Below are 19,661 nucleotides of genomic sequence, written 5' to 3'. Positions count from 1 at the left end.
AGGTGCAGCCTAGCAAGAGCTGTGCTTGCATGACTTGGCAAAAGCAGATCCACAGCTGAGTGGAGACTGGATTGGCTGCCCTCCAGGCAGAGGAGGGGCTGGAGAGAGGTAACCTGAGATTTGTCCTACAGTATTTTCAGTAACAAATTATTTTTCCATTGATACCCTCTTCCTGAAGAGCTCTTCTGACCCCAGAGCTAAGAAAATATGACCTGTCTGGCAGATACAGTCGGCTGATCTTACTTAAAAGCCTTAGCAGGTTATGCAATGTTCTCAAGGTCACCAGCCTCAGGTTAAGTTCAGAGCTGCTCTCCTCTTACTGTAGCAGAACAGTTTCATGAGTGCTGCCTGCAGACTGGCCTCCAGCAGGAGACCCTGTTCCCCATGTTAGTGTGAAAGATAACTTCGAGGCTTCAGCTGGAGTTCTAGTGGCACAGCAGTGAAACCATGATACTTTCAGATGTTTAACCGCTGAATTTTCATGGCAGAATTAATCTGTCAACTGCTGACCTCTGGCTGTTGAATATTGGGCAAGTTCTCAGCCCCTTGCCTGGATCGGTGAAGAAATCCATGTCTAGATGGTAAAAGCTGGCAGCAGATACTGTAGGCTAGTGTTGAAAGTCCTGCCCCTTCTAAATGTCAAGCCTTAAATTCTTGGTGGTAGATAATGTCCCGAGCTGTGCCTGGCCCTATCTGGGGTGCCTTGTGCTCTCCTGAGAGGCAGCCAAGGAAAAAAGTAGATGCCAGAGACTCTAAACCCAAGTGCTTGGTGTGGTGAGCTGCCCCGGTGTGAGCAGGGAGGAACCACTGTAATGAAGCTGTCTGAACTAACTGCCTTCAAGAAATAAATATTAGACTGATACTGGTGTGTGCTGGTATGGGTGGAGAAGCTGTTAAGGAGAGCCATCAGGAGCACCTGCAGCAGGTGTGTGCTGTCTTCTGACCTGTCTTGGCTAAGTGCTAGCAATGCTGCTTCTGGAGTTGTGGAGACTCCAGATGTCTCTTGAACAGCTTTTCCTGGTGACTGCAGTGGACAGTCTCTAGAAGGCCGCTGCCAGTGTGGTGATGGTATTGAAGGCAGACTCATCCAGTGATGCAGGTGCATGTTCCCCTGGCTGCCAGCGCAGGTGGGTTGAAAGGAGGTGCAGTTTCTTGTCACTTGGGAGTGCAGGCCATGCCATGGGAACATGAGTGATCCCTTGAAGCAGGAGGGTGCTGCTTTGGAGGTGGTAGTGTGGACCCCTGAGAGGAGCAGGGGGATCCCAGGAAAAGGAGCCAAGTAGCAGAGGATTCTTGTTGAGCTGGGGGTGAGTGCCTGGGCAGTACGGCATGGTGGTTGAGCCCTGGTGGGTGGCTGCACTGCATTTGTGACCAGTAATGGGTCTGTTCCTCATCTAGGGATGCCCTTGAGCCTGAATTCACCTGCTACCCACAGCCATTACTGGTGTTGTGAGGGGGCATAGTGGAATGCAGAGGACAGTCCTGTGGATGGTGTACAAGGGCTGCGCTGGGGAGAGGAGTCATGCCTGCACCCTTGGCTCCTCTGTGGAGGTGAGGTGGGTGCCTGGCTCTTCTTGCCTGCTAGGTCAGCGTAGTGCTTCCCCAGGTTCTCTAGCAAGGATTCATAGCAGGTGGCCTCAGAGCTTTCTCCTCCTGCCAGCAGAATGGGAGAAATGGATTAATCTCTCTCCTGGCTGAAAACTGAAATAAAGACTTGTAACTGGGGCAGGCAGCTCTGCCCAGGGAAGGTTCCTCCTCCCCCAGAGCAGCCACCTCAGACAAACATAAGGTTCAGATCTAGCTCTTCATCTGAGCTGGCTTCTGCCTCCTCAGATTTACTGTGCATGTCCAAGTGACTGCTGAATGGACCCCCCCTTTCCAAAGCTGCATCTTTGTTTCTAGGAGGTGAAAGGGTTTTCCTGGTGTGTGGAAGCCCTCCTGCCAAAGCAGACCCTTCTTGGCTCAGAGGCTGAACTGCGCTGTCTTGCCAAGGAACTTACGGATGACTCTTATGAGGATGTAGTGCTTCCTTTCCCATAGGTATTTACTGGTGAATTTGGATGCAGGATTTTCCACTTTGCTCAGGTTTATCAGGGCCCCCGTTTCATCCAGAAGATCGATGCAGTCTGGAGGGAGAGAGATGTGGTGAAGAAAGTCCAATGTGCCCCTGAGCGGCCGACATGAGCCTGTGGGGTTTAGAGGTATTTTCCTTTGCAAGTTATGCTTTGAAGAGAATCTGTTGAGGTCTAGAGGGGAGGAGGTTTGCTGCCCCTTTCCCTGTGATGATCTGGAATTCCCATGCAACCTGTTTGTTACTCTCTGCTGCTTCTCTATGGGTGAGTCCTGGTCCCTCTGGTGACCGCTGCTCAGGAGCACTTGTACCTTCAGGTGTGCCCTGACGCTTCCCCTTCAGGTGAGCCGTGAGGATCAGGATGCAGCACTGCACATTCACCATCTCCTGGCAGGTGGCTGCAGACAGGGAATGAGCCCTGAGATATGAGTGTGGTCACCCTGAATCCAGGGACCCCATGGACACGGCAGAGGCACAGCGGGTGGCTGAGAAGTGCCCGCTGTCACGGCCAGCAAAGGTAGGATCCCTGCGTTGCCATCAGCAGGGCTTTGAGCTGCCGTATTACAGCCGTGTCTGCTGGTGTTTGGTGCTGGGAATGCTCCAGGTTAGGAGCGGGGATGAACGTTTTGATTTGGGGAAAATGGTTCTGATTCATGAAGTGTCTCTGGCCTTCAACTTTGTTTCATCAAACATGAGTAGGAAAAAGCAGTGAGCCCTAGCCCTTGCCAGTCCCCTTCCACAAACTTGTCCCGGTCACAAGGGGAAAGAGCTGGAGATCACGTCTGAGTCACCAGGGGACATTTTGGACATGAACTCTCACCAAGTTTGTCATGATTGAGAAATCCCCAGGGCTGACACGCGTCAGTAGTCAGAGCTGGGGATCCAATTCAAATAGCAGAGGGAGCAAAGGCTTAGGACCATGTGTGTCTGTCTGGTGGCTTCAGCTGCAAGTGTCTGGGGTCAGGCAAAGGCTCTCGGCCAACTGGGCAAGGCCAGGACAGGGTCTGCTCGTTCCCTCCCACCAGCTGCAGATACCTGCTCTCTGAAGCTGAGGGCCAGGATTTGAGCCAGGGAACCCTTCCCACACAGCCAGGAGCAGAGGAGCTCTGCTGGCAGCTGTCACTTCTGCCCCATGACTCTTCTGGTTGTGTCTAGGTAAGCAGAGCTCCTTCCAGTGATTCCCCAGAGCTGCAAGGCTGGGAACGCATCCTTGCCTCTGGCCTCCCTCCCTGCAATTAACTTAGCTCTGCTGGGATGGTTTTCCTCCATAATTCATTGTGTAGGGGTTAAAGATCACCCTTTTTTATGAGGCAAAGGATGCTGATGTGCCCTGGCAGAGCTCTCCTGCCCCGTTCCCTAACGACTGGGCATTGCCATGCATCAAGGTACCATGTCCCTCCCTGCCGCTCATGGGGCCACCACCTGGTGGTGACAAAGATGGTCCAGGTGACCAGCCGGCCCCCAGAGCTGAGGCAAAGCTGGTGCTTTCCCTCTGTATCTCACAGTAACGAACATGGTGCTTAGCCTGCCTCGTCCCAGAGCTTCTCTCCTCTAGCAGGGGCCCAGGCCCGCGATGTGGTGGCTGCTGGTACTGGGTGCTGTCCTGCAGGCGGTGGGGATGACAAAATGCCTGATGGTGATGGTATTAGCTGCTGGAGAGCCCTGGGGAGGGACTGCATTTCCAGCTGATGCGGTCGCGGTTTCAGTAGCCAGATTTCCCAGCAATGGGGAATGGCCCCCGCAGATTCCCAAGCCTCCTGCAACTGGGGAGTGGGAGAGGGGGACAGAGCAGGGGCTGGGCTAAACAACAGCCTGTTGGTAAGGCTGCTTGCTCTGTGTGGTCCTAGCTGCTCTGAATTTCAGACTTTTTGCAGTCTTGGGGTGTTTCCTGCCCCAGATGTTTGTCCTGCAGCTCATCTGGGCTGTGATGGTGCCAGATCTGCCCACCCTGCTCCTAGCTGAGCCCAGCGCTGCTGCAAGGGCAGCCGCGGTCTCCTCTGCGAGATGGTTGGATGCCACTGGAAAAACCTTCCTCAGGACCCTGCCTGCTCTGGTCCTACTCTGGAGCATGAGGTAGTGGGGTTTTGCAGCCTGGGAGAAGCTGCGAGCAGTTGTCAGGACGGCAGCTGCACCTGTGCTGCAGAGCGGGAGGAAGCCACAGGGCTTAGCAGCAAATCCGGGGTGGTGCAGCAGTTAAGTCCTGGTCCGCGTTTTGCCCTGGCCTGACAGGGGTAGCTGTGCTTGGTCAGTGACGTGTCAATCTAGGATAAAACCTGCTTTGTCTGGGTGAGTTCCTTCTGGTCACTAAGCACCTCTCGTACCTCATGCAGGAGGGAATAAAGCTGGCAGAACAGGGTCAGCATGAGGCTGGGCTTGTACCTGCTCTTGCACCTTGCGCAGCCAGGTACTTTCCTGCACGCCTGGGCTATCAAAGTGATGTGCGTGGCTTATGCACCAGCCGCATCTTCCGTTTGGTGCCCAAACGTTGCTGTACAAGTGATCCTGCAACAGAGCTTAGGGGGCCCTGTAGCATCATGCCCTTTTCCTGCAGAGATGCTGAGACACGGATGAAATCACACTCCCAGGCTGGTCAGCAGATGTGGAGGACCTGAACGGTGGGAACCAGTAACAACACTGATGTACTGCATATCCAGTGCTTGCTGCTCCGTGGACTAATTCCCTTTCTCCAAAATGCTCCTCCTTGCACGAGGAGCTGATTTGCTTCTACCTTCATGGGTTTTTGTTTCACATGTCTAATCCATGGACTTTATCTGCTCGGGGCTTGGTGACAGGGTGTATGTGTGGCATTCCTCACCTAGGACACATGTGCGGGGTGACTCATGTTCACCTTGCCACCACCTTGCAGAGTTTGGGGAGTGCTGGTGGGCAACAGCTGGAGCTGTGTCTGCAGTATGCTCCTACCTGCGCGGGCTCGGGGGCCTGGCTGCATAAAACACAAGCTGCTGATATACTGAAATGGCAGGGCTTCACAAGGCCAGAAGACATCAAGGCAAAGCCCCAGCCTTGAAGGGGCTTTGGAGCTGGTCTCATGCAGCTGCTGCTGCCTGCTGTAGGCTGGCTCTGATAAGTCTAGTACAGCAGGTTTGCCTGGATGGGCACAGGTGGGACACAGCCAGGCTTTACCGCATGTGCAGGGACTGCTGTGTGGCACCTGCATGCTCCACAACCCCCGGCAGGTGTACAAAAGCCCTTGCTGCCCTCCCGTACTGCAGCATTCCCTGCAGCCCAGCTGTGCAAGGTGCTGTACGGTCCCATCAGGTCTAACTGGCACCTCGCTACTTCATGGCACTGCAGGTACGGACCCTGCTCCTTGTCATCTGCGTTATAGCTGCTCTGATTGCTCCAGTCACTGCCTTTCACTCGTTTTCCCCTCGCTGCTCCCAAGGGAGGCTGTGTCACAGTAAATTGGGCAAGGTTGCATGGGTAATTGCTTTTGTTAGACCAGCTAATAGAGAAGGCAGAAAAAACAGACGAGCCATTGGGTGCACCAGCCCTTGTTCAGAGCACTGCAGTGTGGCACAGCAAAGCGAGCGACCAGCTTGCTGCATCGCACCCTTGGATGAAGGTGGTGCTTCCTCTTCAGGATCTGCCTGTCCCAGAGACACGGTGCTGGGATGTTCTAACGAGGCCGGGCTCTGTCTCAGAGCACCATTTTCCCTCAAACCGAGAGCACGCATGGGCCAGTCACGTCAGGAACCACTTGCAAACTTCTTTGGCTTGGGGACGCCTTGGGAGTAAGGCTGGGTGCTGCAGAGGGGTGGGAAAGGGCCATCCCTGGATGGTGATGTGGTGGCATCAGGGGTGGGGGGCTGAGCCTGCTTGTGGAGGGCGGGAGGTACCCACCGGTTATGGGACACTGTGAAATGCCTGCTGACCACCCTGCTGCGAAGGACTGCCATGGGCTGGAGGGTGCAGAGTCGTGCCGGGGGGGAGGCCAGCCCTTGATTGTGACTGGGTGTGTAACGTGGTGTCTCTGGGCCCTACGATGGGTGTTGCAGAGAGGAGGGGCTTTACGCCCGGTGAGTCTGGCAGCCTCTTGCTGTAACGGTCTGCTGTCTTTCCGCACAAGGCACCAGCTGTGCTGCAGCTGTGTCTCGCTGCACTGGCTCCCTTGGGAAATGCCTTCTGGCAGGCGACTTCAGCAGCCACCCTGCATGTTTGCCCGTGGCTGCTGATTCTGAGGCGGCCGTGGCAGAGGCAGCACTCTCAGCACCGTTGGCAGCTCCCAGCCTGTGCCGTGGGGCAGTCATTCTTGTCACAGCGATGGAGCTGCATGGGGAAGGGAGCAGCAACTTTCCTTATATTGCTTCTGTGATGAGACAGCTGCAGGGGGGGCTCTGGTATGTCCTGTCTTTCATTCTCCCTGGTGGCAGCAGGGCCAGCTGGCCCCCAGCCTGCTGCTACCACAGGGCATCCTTGGTGTGGTGCGACTCAGGCTCCCAGCCTCCTGCGCTCCTGGTGGCAAAGGGCCCGAGGCAAAAGGTCGGAGTGTAAGACCTCAGGGAAACCTCTCTGCTCCCCCCATCAGAGAGGAGAGATGGTCAGTGATGCCTCCCCGCTGTACCCCAGTACCCGGGGCACAGGGTAGTGGGGCAGGCTGTACGTGCATCGGTGCACCTGGAGGAAATGGCCTAGCCTAGGGTGAAGGTGGGCCGTGGGTCGCGATGCTTAGCTCTCGCCCCGCTGCTCCGAGCCCCCTCCCAGAAGCCCAGCTGCAGCAAAGCGAGCAACGCGCGGAGCTGGAGTCCCTGAGCCCCCTGTGTCATTTGCATACACCTCACCGGCGCCAGCGGCACAGCAACCTGGGTTCGCGTAGCACTGCAGACCCTCTCCGAAACAGCCTCCCTTCCTTTGCTTCCTGCTATGGTCCTGGGCTTCATGGTCCTGCTCCTGGTGGGGACGGTGGGGACAGGTAAGGGTGGTGTGGCTGAGGTAGCTGCTGTCTGGGGGGGAGCACTGTGGCGTGGCAGGCAGGACTGGGCTGTACAAGGGGGATGTTAGTCTGAGTAGGGTGTTTTGCTCCAAGGCGGTGTGGTGTGATAAGCTGGATGGAGGTTGGGTAATGAGGTTGCCTCAAGGGAGCAGGGGGACATTTTGGGGCTGGGGGCAACGGGGGACATGGCTCAGCCCATCAGTAACTGCATCCTTGGTGTGCGCAGCTTCCAGGGCTCAGCCCGTGCTGACCCAGCCATCCTCCATCTTGGTGATGCCTGGGCAGACCGCTCGGCTGTCCTGCACCCTGAGCCCCCAGTACAATATCAGTGAGTTCGGCATCTCCTGGTACCAGCAGCGCCCGGGGCACTCCCTGCGGTATCTGCTCTATTATAACTCTGAGCGAGACAAGCACAAGCCCGCCAAGATTCCCGACCGCTTCTCTGCTACCAAAGACCTTGCCAGCAATGCCTGCATCCTCATCATCGCATCTGCCTGCCATGAAGACAATGGCAACTATTACTGCGCCCTGTCACATGCCTTCAACTGGTTTTAGAAATGGGGAACAAAAGCTTTCTGCATTTTCCCTTGCAACCCTGATGCAAAGCCCTAAACAGGGAGAATGGCAGCCCAAGGAGGAATGGAAAAAGACCCTCTTATGTGCTTGAGCAAGCCCAGCAGCACGGCATTGTGCCGTGAGGTGCAGCAACCTCCCCTTCAACCCCAAACGTCCCCCATGGAGCATTAGACAGCCTGACGCAGTGCAAGACCTGCCAGGGCTCGGCCCAGGAACACACAGGAGCAGGGATGCGGTGGGAGGATGGAGACCTCTGCCATGGCCGGGCTCTCCTGGGCTCTTCCAGCACTCGGCACAGCGCGGGCTCGGTCCCGGCTTGGGCTTCTGTGCAGTTTGGCTCGCCTGATAATAAAGGTTAATCCTTAGCCACGCGGCTCGTGTCATGGATGTGGAGTCCGGGAAGAGCCCCTCGGGTGTCTCCCTGCGGGGATGTCGCCATGCCCTGGGGTACGGGTGTTCGGAGGGTGACCCCAAGGCGCTATGGCGAGGCGTTTGGTGGGATCTCTTGGGCCTGGATGGAGCTGTGTCACCCATCCCCGGCGGAGCCCGCCTTCCCCAGAGAGCCAGACCCCCACCCGCGCTGCCCTGTCCCCGCACCGTAAGGACCTGTCCCCTGCCGGAGGCCCCTCAAGGCCTCCTCACGGCCCCCAACGTCTCCCCACACCCCCCATCTCCCCACAGCCGCCATCTCCCCGTGCCACCATCTCCCCTCACGGCCCCAGCGCCCCCCCACAGCTTCTGAGGGGAAAAGGATACGTTAAACCACGCGGGCACTTGTGGATACTTTATATGAACATTTTCACACGGAAAGATAATGCATTTTTCCACAAAAATCCCACAGATTTCATGAAAAAAGCTGCGGGGGGACACACACGCCAAAGCGCTGGTCACCCCCTCACCGGCGACGGCCGCACTGCGCATGCTCGCCACTCGGGCAGGCAGAGGGGGCCGGCGTTAGGCCCCTTCCGCAGGCTCCTGCCTCACGTGGGGAGCTGCTAGCGCTGCCATTGGCTCGGGGGAGGAGAAAAAGGCGGCGCGTCACTTCCTGGTTACCTCAGTGCGCGTCAGAGTAACGGAGCGGCCGGAGCTGTGTGGAGGAGCAGGATGGTGAGCGGCGGCCAAGGGGGGCCGCGGCCGCTTCCCCACACCGCCGCCGGGCCGGGGGAGCGGCCCCGAGCCCGCAGGTTCAGCGTGGGGCGGCTGCTTGGTCCGGCTCGCCCCGTTGGGGCGGCGGCGGCCGCCGTCTTGGTCTTCCCCCGGGCAGCGCATTCCCTCGCCTCCGGCCACGTGCGGGAGCGGGAGCGCCTGGCTCTCCCCGGGTGGGAGCAGGCTGGGCTGTCTGTGCGGGGCAGCTCGGGCATGCTGAGGGGTTGTTTCCTCAAAGCTGAACCTGAAAGAAATCCCTGCTGGTCCTGTAACGGTTTGCCAGAATTTGCAAGCGCCCTGGAGCGGCAAAAAGGTTTTGTGTTGTTCTGTTAAGTAACTTGGGTTAAAACGCTCTTCTTTCCTCCTGCTGTGTGCAAAGTTGGTGTTAGTATTAGGGGACCTTCACATCCCACACCGGTGCAGTGGTCTACCGGTGAAGTTCAAGAAGCTGCTGGTTCCGGGAAAGATTCAGCACATCTTGTGTACAGGAAACCTCTGCACCAAGGAGAGCTATGACTACCTCAGGACTCTGGCTGGGGACATCCATGTTGTTAGGGGGGACTCTGAGGTAATGTTCTTGCTGCTGTTAATTCCTCAGCCTGCCTTCCTGCATGCGGTGGTTGTCTCGATGAAACCTGGGGAGTCCTTCACCACTAGCAATTCCTGAATTGTAATTCACCAGGATAGGAAGTAGGAATGAGTAAGACTGAAGAAACAAAAATTTTTTTAGATCCTTCTTGTTGCACTTGCAACAGGGGGGATTGGGTGTTGGGGGGTAATACATGCACTTGATTCATATGAACTCTGTCACAAATCTGTCTGTGATTGCTGTGAGGCCTCTGGAGTCCCCCAGCTGGCTGTGTAGTTGCAGAAACTGGGGGCTTGTGTGTGTTTGTTTACTGTTGGGTAGCCTTGAGGCTCCTGATCTCTGTGCAAATTCCCCGCTCTTTGCTCTGTAGTTGCTCTTGCTGGGGTGTGGTACAAGCATCCAGTGGGTCCGCATGCTGAAAGGGACCTTGTACGCTCAAATGGTGAAAAGAGGGTTTGTGTCTTGGAACATAGGAACCAGCATTGCATAGGTGAGGGGTCTCTGGCTGATTTATAGGCGGTGCCTTTCTCCTCCTCAGAGCCTGAATTATCCTGAAGAGAAGGTTGTAACTGTCGGGCAGTTCAGAATCGGGCTGATTCACGGCCATCAAGTTATTCCCTGGGGCGATGCAGCCAGCCTGGCACTGCTGCGGAGGCAGCTGGATGTGGACATTCTCATCTCGGGACACACGCACAGATTTGAAGCATTTGAACATGAAAACAAATTCTACATCAACCCGGGATCGGCTACAGGAGCCTACAGTGCTTTGGAAATGTGAGTGAGGGGGGCCCTGAGCTGCCCAGTGCAGCAGAGCCCATAGGCGCTACCTGAAATGTGTTCATTCACCTGCGAGTGTCTGGCCACCGTGGTGCGGAGCGCTGGTGAGGTGCTGTGAAGGAGCAGGAGGCCAGCCCTCTCCCTTCCCGGGGTACGCAGCGGGGCTCCCCTGCTCCCAGGGTTTGACTTGGCCCACGTGTTGGGCATGGCCGCCCAGCACTGGAGTGTCTGGGGCTGCTTCCTGGGCCCAGAGAGGGGTGAGTCGCGGCAGCTTCTTGAAGGCCTTTTGCTTTCTGGTGTCTTCCCAGAGGCTGCGTGCTAATATTTGGTGGGAAATCAGGCTTCCGGAGGCACTGTCGGCTTAAATGCCCCAGCCTGACACGACGTAGGCTGTTGAGTAGCCTCGAGGGCTCTTGTAGGCTGAGTGTAACTCTGCCTGAGACGCTCCTGTCAGTACCCGCAAACTGCAGTGTTTCCCAGATCCCTGCGGCCCTTGGCAATGCCGTGTATTAGAATACATAAGCAGAAGGTCTGTCATAGCAAGAAGCGTGAGCTAACCGGGAAGACTGACAAAGTATGTTTTCTTTCCAGGAACATCATCCCTTCGTTTGTGCTGATGGACATCCAGGCTTCCACAGTTGTGGCTTATGTATACCAACTAATTGAGGGTGATGTGAAAGTAGAAAGAATTGACTTCAAGAAGTACTGAATGATGCTCAAACCTGCCCGTTGGCTTCTCCCCGCCTTGCATTCCTTCTCTGTCCGGTGAAGTCGAAGGGGAGGCGGGCCACGGGGGGGTGCTGCTGCTGCGGCGTGCCGGGCTGTAGAGCAGCCGCATCGCTCTATTGCTCGTGAGCTTGTGAGAAAACGTTAGTCTTGGTTCCCAACGCGCAGGTGAAGCAGAAGAGACTGCTGATTAAGAGGCCTGTGGAAAATACCCTGTGTCTAAGGAGGAGCTGCTGTCTTCCTGGCCTAAGGGAGTCACAGCGGGTGGTGGTAGCTTGGCACCGAAGCTCTTCTGTAAGACAACGGACATAGAATAATAAACTCCTTTCTTTGGGCGTGCGGGTCCTGTTCATTTTGCTTCTAAGAGGTGAAGGGGGTCTGGAATTTGGTGTGAGGGGGCTGCGAGGGAGGACAGGAAGCTGCCGCTTTCTTCCTGAGACGCGGCCCCGAAACATTTCGGGCTCTGTCGGAGATGCCCAAGGACTCTGCTTCGGCAGACTCATCCCACCTCCTGCTTAGGGCAGCACGGAAAGGCAGAGGCAGGTCTGGGAAGAGCGGTGTGGAGAGCTCTGCGCCGGTGTGCGGAGCTGGGCGTTTGCCCTCAAGCTCCACGGGTAGCGGAGGCCGGAGCACTGCTCCTCGTCCCCGCGGTGCTGCTGAGAAGTGGGAGCGTCTGCGGTGCCGGAGCCATCGTGGCCCCTGGCCAGGGAGGTCTCAGAGCACCGGCCTGCAGTGGCGGTGCTGGTGCGGTGCTGGGCCGGGTGCGGAGCCCCGCGGAGAAGCGGGAGGGGAAGGGGAGCGCGGCTGGAGGAGCTGTGCTGCCGCAGAGGGATGCTCTGAGGGTGGGTGGGTGATGCCGGGGTCGCAGGCCGGGCAAAGGCGGCTGCAGAGGATGCTTCAGCAAGGCAGGGTAGAAAAGCGTTCCTGCCGTCCCTCGGCACGTGTCTCGGCTGAGGTTGTATTTGCCAAAACCAGAGTTGAGGAGCATTTGGCTGGACACCGCGGTCCAGCGGTCATAGTCTTCTGGCTGCTGAGCGAAACCCGCTTGTGGTGCCCTGGTGCGAAGCAGGACCTGGTTTTCCCAGCTGAGTGGCCCACGGAGCAGGCAGCCCAGCGTGATCTTGGTGCCTTTGGTGGGCGAGAGATGTGCCTGCAGTGGGCAGGGGGAGCACTGGGACAGGAGCTGCCAGGGAACATTGCGGGGCCACACTGGCATGGAGGGGCCGTGCCCGGGCAGGTGGGGGCTTAAAAGGGAGTCGGGGTCCCCGGCATCACCCAGTCGGTGTGGGGATGCGGAGCTGGTGGGATCGTGCCATGGCCTGAGCCCCTCTCCTCTTTACGCTGCTCGCCCACGGCTCAGGTGCCCTGGCCAGACTCGCTGCACCCATCCGGGGCCTTTGAGCACAGGGGTCCCATCCCCGCCCTGCTGCCCAAGAAAGGCTGTGCTGGTGGGGCGCTGGCTGACTCCCATCTTCTCTCCTCTCCCTCTCCAGGTTCCGTGGTCCGGGCAGCGCTGACTCAGCCACCCTCGGTGTCAGCGAACGTGGGACAAACCGTCCAGATCACCTGCTCCGGGAGTAGCAGCAGCAGCGATGGTGTTGGCTGGTACCAGCAGAAGGTTCCTGGCAGTGCCCCTGTCACTGTCATCTATAGCAGCAACAAGAGACCCTCTGGCATCCCTTCGCGATTCTCCGGATCCAAGTCTGGCTCCACAGGCACGTTAACCATCACTGGGGTCCAAGCCGAGGACGAGGCTGTCTATTACTGTGGTAGCTTGGACAGCAGCAGCAGCTATGGTGTCTGGTGACAACAAGTAATAGGAATTGAGACACAGACTCCTAAATCAGGGGAAGGTTTTCTGCCCTTCTCCCTCCTGGCTGAGCAGAGTTGTAGCTGTGGGGCTGAGGCAGGTTACGTCCTCTCTGCATGACTAAGGTTGTCAATGTCATCCCTTTTGTGTCCCAGACAACTGGAGGTGACTTTGTGGCTGAGGACCATTGTCCCGGTCCCTTCAAAGTTCACAGTGTGGCATTGTCTGCCACCCCACGGGCTCTTGCTGCTGATGACCACGTCCTGCTGCTGCTGCCAGAGCTGCCTCTGTGCTGGAGTATGTTGGGCTGGGCTCTGCTCCCCAAATTTCCCTGTGATCGTGTCTGCTTCTGTTCTCCCCTGACTTTGGCGTTCCCCACCCTGCTGCCTGTGGAGGGCTGTGCTGGTGGGGCACTGGCTGACCCCCGTCTTCTCCCCTCTCTCCTCTCCCTCTCCAGGTTCCCTGGTCCAGGCAGCGGTGACTCAGCCACCCTCCGTGTCAGCGAACGTGGGACAAACCGTCCAGATCACCAGCTCTGGGGCTGGCAGCAGCAGCGGTTATGGTTATGTTGGCTGGTTCCAGCAGAAGGTTCCTGGCAGTGCCCCTGTCACCGTCATCTACAACAACAACAACAGACCCTCAGACATCCCTTCGCGATTCTCCGGATCTGCATCTGGCTCCACAGGCACGTTAACCATCACTGGGGTCCAAGCTGAGGACGAGGCATTCTATTACTGTGGTGGCTACGACGGCAGCAGCAATGGTGCCACGGTGGCATGGATCTATGGGGAAGTGATCCAAAAACTTCCCGCCATCGCAAAGGCCAGTTATGAGTCTCTGCTCTCCCCGTTTGATGGTGGTCACCACCTCGGCCCTGCCCTTGCTGGCCTGTGCTGCAGGTGGCTGTGCCTGGTCTGCCAGCTCGGTCATCCCTTAGAGCCCCAGGTTTGTGCCTGTCCCTTGTCATTTGTGAAGGAGAGGAGAGGAGGATGGAATGGAATGGAATGGAATGGAATGGAATGGAATATTTTGGTTGGAAGAGACCTACAACGATCATCTAGTTCCACTGCCTGACCACTGCAGGGCTGACCAAAAGTTGAAGCCTGCTGTTAAAGGCATTGTCCAAATGCCCCTCGAACACTGACAGGCTTGGGGCATCGTCCAGCTCTCTAGAAAGCCTGTTGCAGTGTTTGACCACCCTCTTGGGAAAGAAATGCTGCAAGGACCCCCAGCAACCCTGCCCCATGCTGCAGGGCCCAGTTCCCCCCGTGCCCTTTGTCTCTGAGATGGCCTGTTTAAGCAGGACACTCCTCTGTCCATAAGGATGATTATCAGGCCATTGAGGCATCCAGGGGAGGAAATGGGGCTGGAGCGGTTAAGATACTGGTTTCTGCTGTCGATCATGTGAAGATCCTGTGATAGACGAAACCTGCAGCGCGTGATATCATCGAAATATGCCCTATTAAAAAACCATAGAGACAAGCCGTGGGGGCTCCCACCACCGAAGAATTGAAGATTGAGGACCAACAGGACGCCGCTGGATCCATGGTGGTGACCACCCTTCCAACTCCCACCACTGACTGCTTGCCTGAGGACCAACGGGACGCCGCTGGATCCATGGTGGTGACTATCCTTGCAATCCTATCCCAACCGCTTGCTTGATTTTTCCCTTTTCTTCCGTTCTATCCTATTGCCACTATTTTCCACTTTTGATACATTTGATAATAAAAGCTCTTCTGGGTATTCGGCATTTGACCTCGTTTGTGTCTTAATCTTGCTCTTGGGATCATATCGAAACCTTCTCCGACATTGGATCGGGACAGTGGGGCACTGGCTGACCCCCGTCTTCTCCCCTCTCTCCTCTCCCTCTCCAGGTTCCCTGGTCCAGGCAGCAGTGACTCAGCCACCCTCGGTGTCAGCGAACCCGGGACAAACCGTCCAGATCACCTGCTCCGGGATTAGCAGCGGCAGTTATGCTGGCTGGTTCCAGCAGAAGGTTCCTGGCAGTGCCCCTGTCACTGTCATCTACGAAAACACAAAGAGACCCTCAGACATCCCTTCGCGATTCTCTGGATCTGCATCTGGCTCCACAGGCACGTTAACCATCACTGGGGTCCAAGCCGAGGACGAGGCTGTCTATTACTGTGGTAGCGCGGACAGCAGTCGTTATGCTGTTATAGTGACAAAGAGATGTCGGAGTGAGATACACAGGAGTTCAAAATGGGAGTTTTCTGCCCTTCTTCATGGCTGAGCCGGGCTGTGGGGCTGCACCAGGTTTGTGTCCCCTCTGCATGGCCATGGCTGTAAATGTCCTCCCAGTTGTGCCTCATGGTGCGGGATGTGGCTCTGGATCTGTGGACACCTGTGCCTGTCCCTACAAAAGGGATGGCATTGCCTTGTCACCTGCCCTGCTGCCTCTTGCTGCTGGCAGTTCTGTCCCGCTGGTTCCGCACGTTCTCCTCGCAGTGCTCCGGGGTCTCTGGTTTCCTCAGTGGTATCATGGCCTTTGGGCACAGGGGCTACTTCTGGCATCCAGGACGGGCTGTGCTGGTGGGTGTGAGAGACTGAAAGAGTTAATGTCTCCAACGTGGTGGGGCAAGTTCTGCTCAAAGACAAACCCTGCACAGCAAGGAACCAAGGTGAAAAGCCCATCAGCACAGACATCAGCAACAGGAGGGGAGGCCGTGCTGGAGGGTGCGCAGCTCCCTGTTCTGATACAAAGATCAAACGATGGCAGTGTCTGCAGGGAAGGAGAAGTTTCTCCACAAAGGACCCCCAAGCCCAAAGGCTCACAAACTGCTCGTTAGCCTGAGGAGTTCAGGTGCCCGCCCGAAGGAGGGGCAAGGATGAGAAAAGGACACCAACTGAAGCCCGGGGTGCGCAAGCCCACCGGGACTGGACCCCTCGGCTGACTGGTCCCCTCGGCTGACTGAACCAACGCTGGACCCAGGACCGGTGGAATCTTTCTCTCTTCCTTTCTCTCTCTCTGTCTTCTTCTCTCTTTCCTTTTCCTTTTCCACAATCCCTGCACCTCATCCGTTTCAAGATACAAACTGTTGACCAAGTCTGAAACTAAGAGTGGATCCAGCTGCCCCTAGACCCTTCTCCAAGGAGCAGTGTGGAAAGCAAGGGGGTCTGCTCTGAACCTCGTGAACTCAATGGGGGGGATCTCCTTATTCCCTTAAATTGATGTATATGGTTACACGGTGTACAGAAGTAGTCTTATGTCAATTCATGTTGTGAGAAACCCTGTCACCTACTACCACGCCTCCCCAGTTCAGTTTGCTTCTGTCATGAATAAAATCTTTAACTGATCGTTTAGTGTCTTTTTACCTTAATTTATCCTGAGGGAATTTGGAATTAAACAGGACTCCCTGGTCTGTCCAGTGTGGGTCATGACAGTGGAGCACTGGCTGACCCCCGTCTTCTCCCCTCTCTCCTCTCCCTCTCCAGGTTCCCTGGTCCAGGCAGCGCTGACTCAGCCACCCTCCGTGTCAGCGAACGTGGGACAAACCGTCCAGATCACCTGCTCCGGGAGCAGCTATGCTTATTACGGCTGGTACCAGCAGAAGGTTCCTGGCAGTGGCCCTGTCACTGTCATCTATGCTAACAACAAGAGACCCTCAGACATCCCTTCGCGATTCTCTGGATCCAGGTCTGGCTCAACAGGCACGTTAACCATCACTGGGGTCCAAGCCGAGGACGAGGCTGTCTATTACTGTGGTAGCTGGGACAGCAGCAGCAGCAGCAATGGTGTCTGGTCACCACAAGTAATAGGAAATGAGACTCTAAAATCAGAGGTAGGTTTTCCGCCCTAATCCCTCCTGGCTGGCTGTGGCATTGAGGCAGGTTCCTGTCCCCTCTGCATGACCATTGCTGTGAATGTCCTCCCTTTTGTGTCCCAGAGAACTGTATGTTCTCTTGCTCTCCCTCGTGCCTGGGGAGCATTGTCCTTCTCCCTACAAAAGTCAGTGTGGTCTTTTCATCCACCCCACTGCCTCTTCCTACTGATGACTATGTCCTGCTGCTGCTGCCAGAGCTGCCTCAGTGCTGAGCTGCAATATGTTGTTTGGGCTCTGCTCCCCAAATTTACCCGTGACTGTGGTTGCATCCGTTGTCCTCCAACTGTGCTGTTCCCCTTGCCCGGGGAGGACTGTGTTCATGGAGCACTGGCTGGCACCCCTCTTCCTCCCGCTCCCCTCTCCCTCTCCAGGTTCTCTGCTCCGGGCAGTGCTGACTCAGCTGCCCTCAGTGTCGGCGTCTCTGTGACAAACTATCTGGATTACACGCTTTGGGAGTAGCAATGAATATGGCTGGTACCAGCAGAAGGTTCCTGGCAGTGCCCCTGTCACTGTCATCTACGAAAACACAAAGAGACCCTCAGACATCCCTTCGCGATTCTCCGGATCCAACTCTGGCTCCACAGGCACGTTAACCATCACTGGGGTCCAAGCCGAGGACGAGGCTGTCTATTACTGTGGTAACAAGGGCAGCGGCAGTTATGCTGTTATAGTGACAAAGAGATGTGGGAGTGAGATACACAGGAGTTCAAAATGGGAGTTCTTTGCCCTTCTCTGTCATGGCTGAGCTGGGCTGTGAGGCTGGGGCAGGTTTGTGTCCTCTCTGCATGGCCATGGCTGTAAATGTCCTCCCAGTTGTGCCTCATGGTGCGGGATGTGACTCTGGAGCTGTGGACACCTCGTGCCTGTCCCTACAAAAGGGATGGCATTGCCTTGTCACCTGCCCTGCTGATTCTCGCTGCTGGCAGCTCCATCCTGGTGGATCTGCATGTTCTCTTCGCAGGGCCCCAGAGTCTCTGGTTTCCTTGGTTTCCACAGTAGTACCATGGCTTTTGGGCACAGGGGCTCCATCCGACACACAGGGAGGGCTGTGCTGGTGGGGCACTGGCTGACCCCCGTCTTCTCCCCTCTCTCCTCTCCCTCTCCAGGTTCCCTGGTCCAGGCAGCGCTGACTCAGCCGCCCTCCGTGTCAGCGAACCCGGGACAAACCGTCCAGATCACCTGCTCCGGGGGTAGCAGCAGCAGCTATATTTATGTTCACTGGTTCCTGGGAGTGCCCCTGTCACTGTGATCTACGCTAACAACCAGAGACCCTCAGACATCCCTTCGCGATTCTCCGGATCTGCATCTGGCTCCACAGGCACGTTAACCATCACTGGGGTCCAAGCCGAGGACGAGGCTGTCTATTACTGTGGTGGCTACGACGGCAGCAGCAATGGTGCCACGGTGGCATGGATCTATGGGGAAGTGATCCAAAAACTTCCCACCATCGCAAAGGCCAGTTATGAGACTCTGCTCTCCCCGTTTGATGGTGGTCACCACCTCGGCCCTGCCCTTGCTGGCCTGTGCTGCAGGTGGCTGTGCCTGGTCTGCCAGTTAGGTCATCCCTTAGAGCCCCAGGTTTGTGCCTGTCCCTTGTCATTTGTGAAGGAGAGGAGAGGAGGATAGAATAGAATAGAATAGAATGGAATGGAATGGAATATTTTGGTTGGAAGAGACCTACAACGATCATCTAGTTCCACTGCCTGACCACTGCAGGGCTGACCAAAAGTTGAAGCCTGTTGTTAAGGGCATTGTCCAAATGCCCCTCGAACACTGACAGGCTTGGGGCATCGTCCAGCTCTCTAGGAAGCCTGTTGCAGTGTTTGACCACCCTCTCGGGAAAGAAATGCTGCAAGGACCCCCAGCAACCCTGCCCCACGCTGCAGGGCCCAGTTCCCCCCGTGCTCCCCGGCTGGCACCCAGAGCCCTGCCGGGTGCCTCCCTGCCCTCCTCCCAGCCCAGCTGCCCCAGGAATCCCCGGGGGGTTCAGCCGAAACTGCGGCCCCAGCACCGAGAGGTGGGAACGTGCCATGGGCCGGGGAGCTGGACCAAAGCTTTGCCTTCAAGCCCTGGTGGGGTCTGCTCTATTGTGCCGCAAGAAGAGCCCGCGGGCTACTCCAGCGTCGGCTGTGCTTGCCCAGTGCCGGCCCGTTGGGCTCACGCTCAGCCTGTGCAGGAGCCCCCCAGCAACTCTGCCCCCCTGGGCAGTCCCTGGCCCTGGGCAATGCCCCACCGTGGCCCCAGGACCGCGAGGGGCTGCCCGGCACCCTGACCCCATCCCCGTCCGATGTCGGGACCGTCCACCTGGGTACCTGATGTGTGGCTGGCCTTCTCCCTCTGCTCCGCGCCGTGCTCGCCCATGGCCCATGTGCCACGGCCGGAGTCGCTGCACCCACGCGGGGTCTTTGAGCACAGGGGTCCCATCACCGTCCCACTGCCCAGGGAGGGCTGTGCTGGTGGGTATGAGACTGAATTGTTATCTCAAGCCCTTTGCCTCAAAGATTGTTAGGTGTGAAGGACTGGACTGTCAACTCAAGGAACTGTGAACTGTTTATCTCGAGCCCTTTGTCTCTGAGATGGCCTGTTTAAGCAGGACACTCCTCTGTCCATAAGGATGATTATCAGGCCATTGAGGCATCCAGGGGAGGAAATGGGGCTGGAGCTGATAAGATACTGGTTTCTGCTGTCGATCATGTGAAGGTCCTGTGATAGACGAAACCTGCAGCGCGTGATATCATCGAAATATGCCCTATTAAAAAACCATAGAGACAAGCCGTGGGGGCTCCCACCACCGAAGAATTGAAGATTGAGGACCAACAGGACGCCGCTGGATCCATGGTGGTGACCACCCTTCCAACTCCCACCACTGACTGCTTGCCTGAGGACCAACGGGACGCCGCTGGATCCATGGTGGTGACTATCCTTGCAATCCTATCCCAACCGCTTGCTTGATTTTTCCCTTTTCTTCCGTTCTATCCTATTGCCACTATTTTCCACTTTTGATACATTTGATAATAAAAGCTCTTCTGGGTATTCGGCATTTGACCTCGTTTGTGTCTTAATCTTGCTCTTGGGATCATATCGAAACCTTCTCCGACATTGGATCGGGACAGTGGGGCACTGGCTGACCCCCGTCTTCTCCCCTCTCTCCTCTCCCGCTCCAGGTTCCC

At 56.7% G+C, this 19,661-nt stretch overlaps 3 protein-coding genes and 1 gene segment (V, D, J or C); 3 read left to right on the top strand and 1 right to left on the bottom strand.

Moving 5' to 3' along the window:
- Window positions 1-193: 193 nt before the first annotated feature.
- Window positions 194-3,339, bottom strand: C9H22orf15 (chromosome 9 C22orf15 homolog). Its single transcript, XM_030026512.2, has 3 exons — window positions 2,383-3,339; window positions 2,001-2,126; window positions 194-1,653 (listed from the first exon to the last, which is right to left on the bottom strand). The coding sequence occupies exons 1-3, from the start codon at window positions 2,453-2,455 to the stop codon at window positions 1,439-1,441; spliced, it is 414 nt and encodes a 137-aa protein (XP_029882372.1). The 5' UTR covers window positions 2,456-3,339; the 3' UTR covers window positions 194-1,438.
- Window positions 3,339-7,966, top strand: VPREB3 (V-set pre-B cell surrogate light chain 3). Its single transcript, XM_030026817.2, has 2 exons — window positions 3,339-7,004; window positions 7,252-7,966. Exons 1-2 carry the CDS (start codon window positions 6,956-6,958, stop codon window positions 7,578-7,580), a joined length of 378 nt encoding a protein of 125 aa, XP_029882677.1. The 5' UTR covers window positions 3,339-6,955; the 3' UTR covers window positions 7,581-7,966.
- A 704-nt stretch (window positions 7,967-8,670) lies between these two features.
- Window positions 8,671-11,174, top strand: LOC115346612 (vacuolar protein sorting-associated protein 29-like). Its single transcript, XM_030026773.1, has 4 exons — window positions 8,671-8,708; window positions 9,127-9,315; window positions 9,875-10,110; window positions 10,705-11,174. Exons 1-4 carry the CDS (start codon window positions 8,706-8,708, stop codon window positions 10,820-10,822), a joined length of 546 nt encoding a protein of 181 aa, XP_029882633.1. The 5' UTR covers window positions 8,671-8,705; the 3' UTR covers window positions 10,823-11,174.
- A 979-nt stretch (window positions 11,175-12,153) lies between these two features.
- LOC121233550 lies at window positions 12,154-12,652 on the top strand. The segment is given in 2 exon segments: window positions 12,154-12,199; window positions 12,333-12,652. Coding segments are annotated over 2 exon segments (360 nt in total).
- Window positions 12,653-19,661: the final 7,009 nt, after the last annotated feature.

The sequence above is a fragment of the Aquila chrysaetos genome, chromosome 9 (assembly GCF_900496995.4).
Source record: "Aquila chrysaetos chrysaetos chromosome 9, bAquChr1.4, whole genome shotgun sequence".
NCBI lineage: Eukaryota > Metazoa > Chordata > Aves > Accipitriformes > Accipitridae > Aquila > Aquila chrysaetos.
This window is presented reverse-complemented; position numbering and strand designations above follow the sequence as displayed.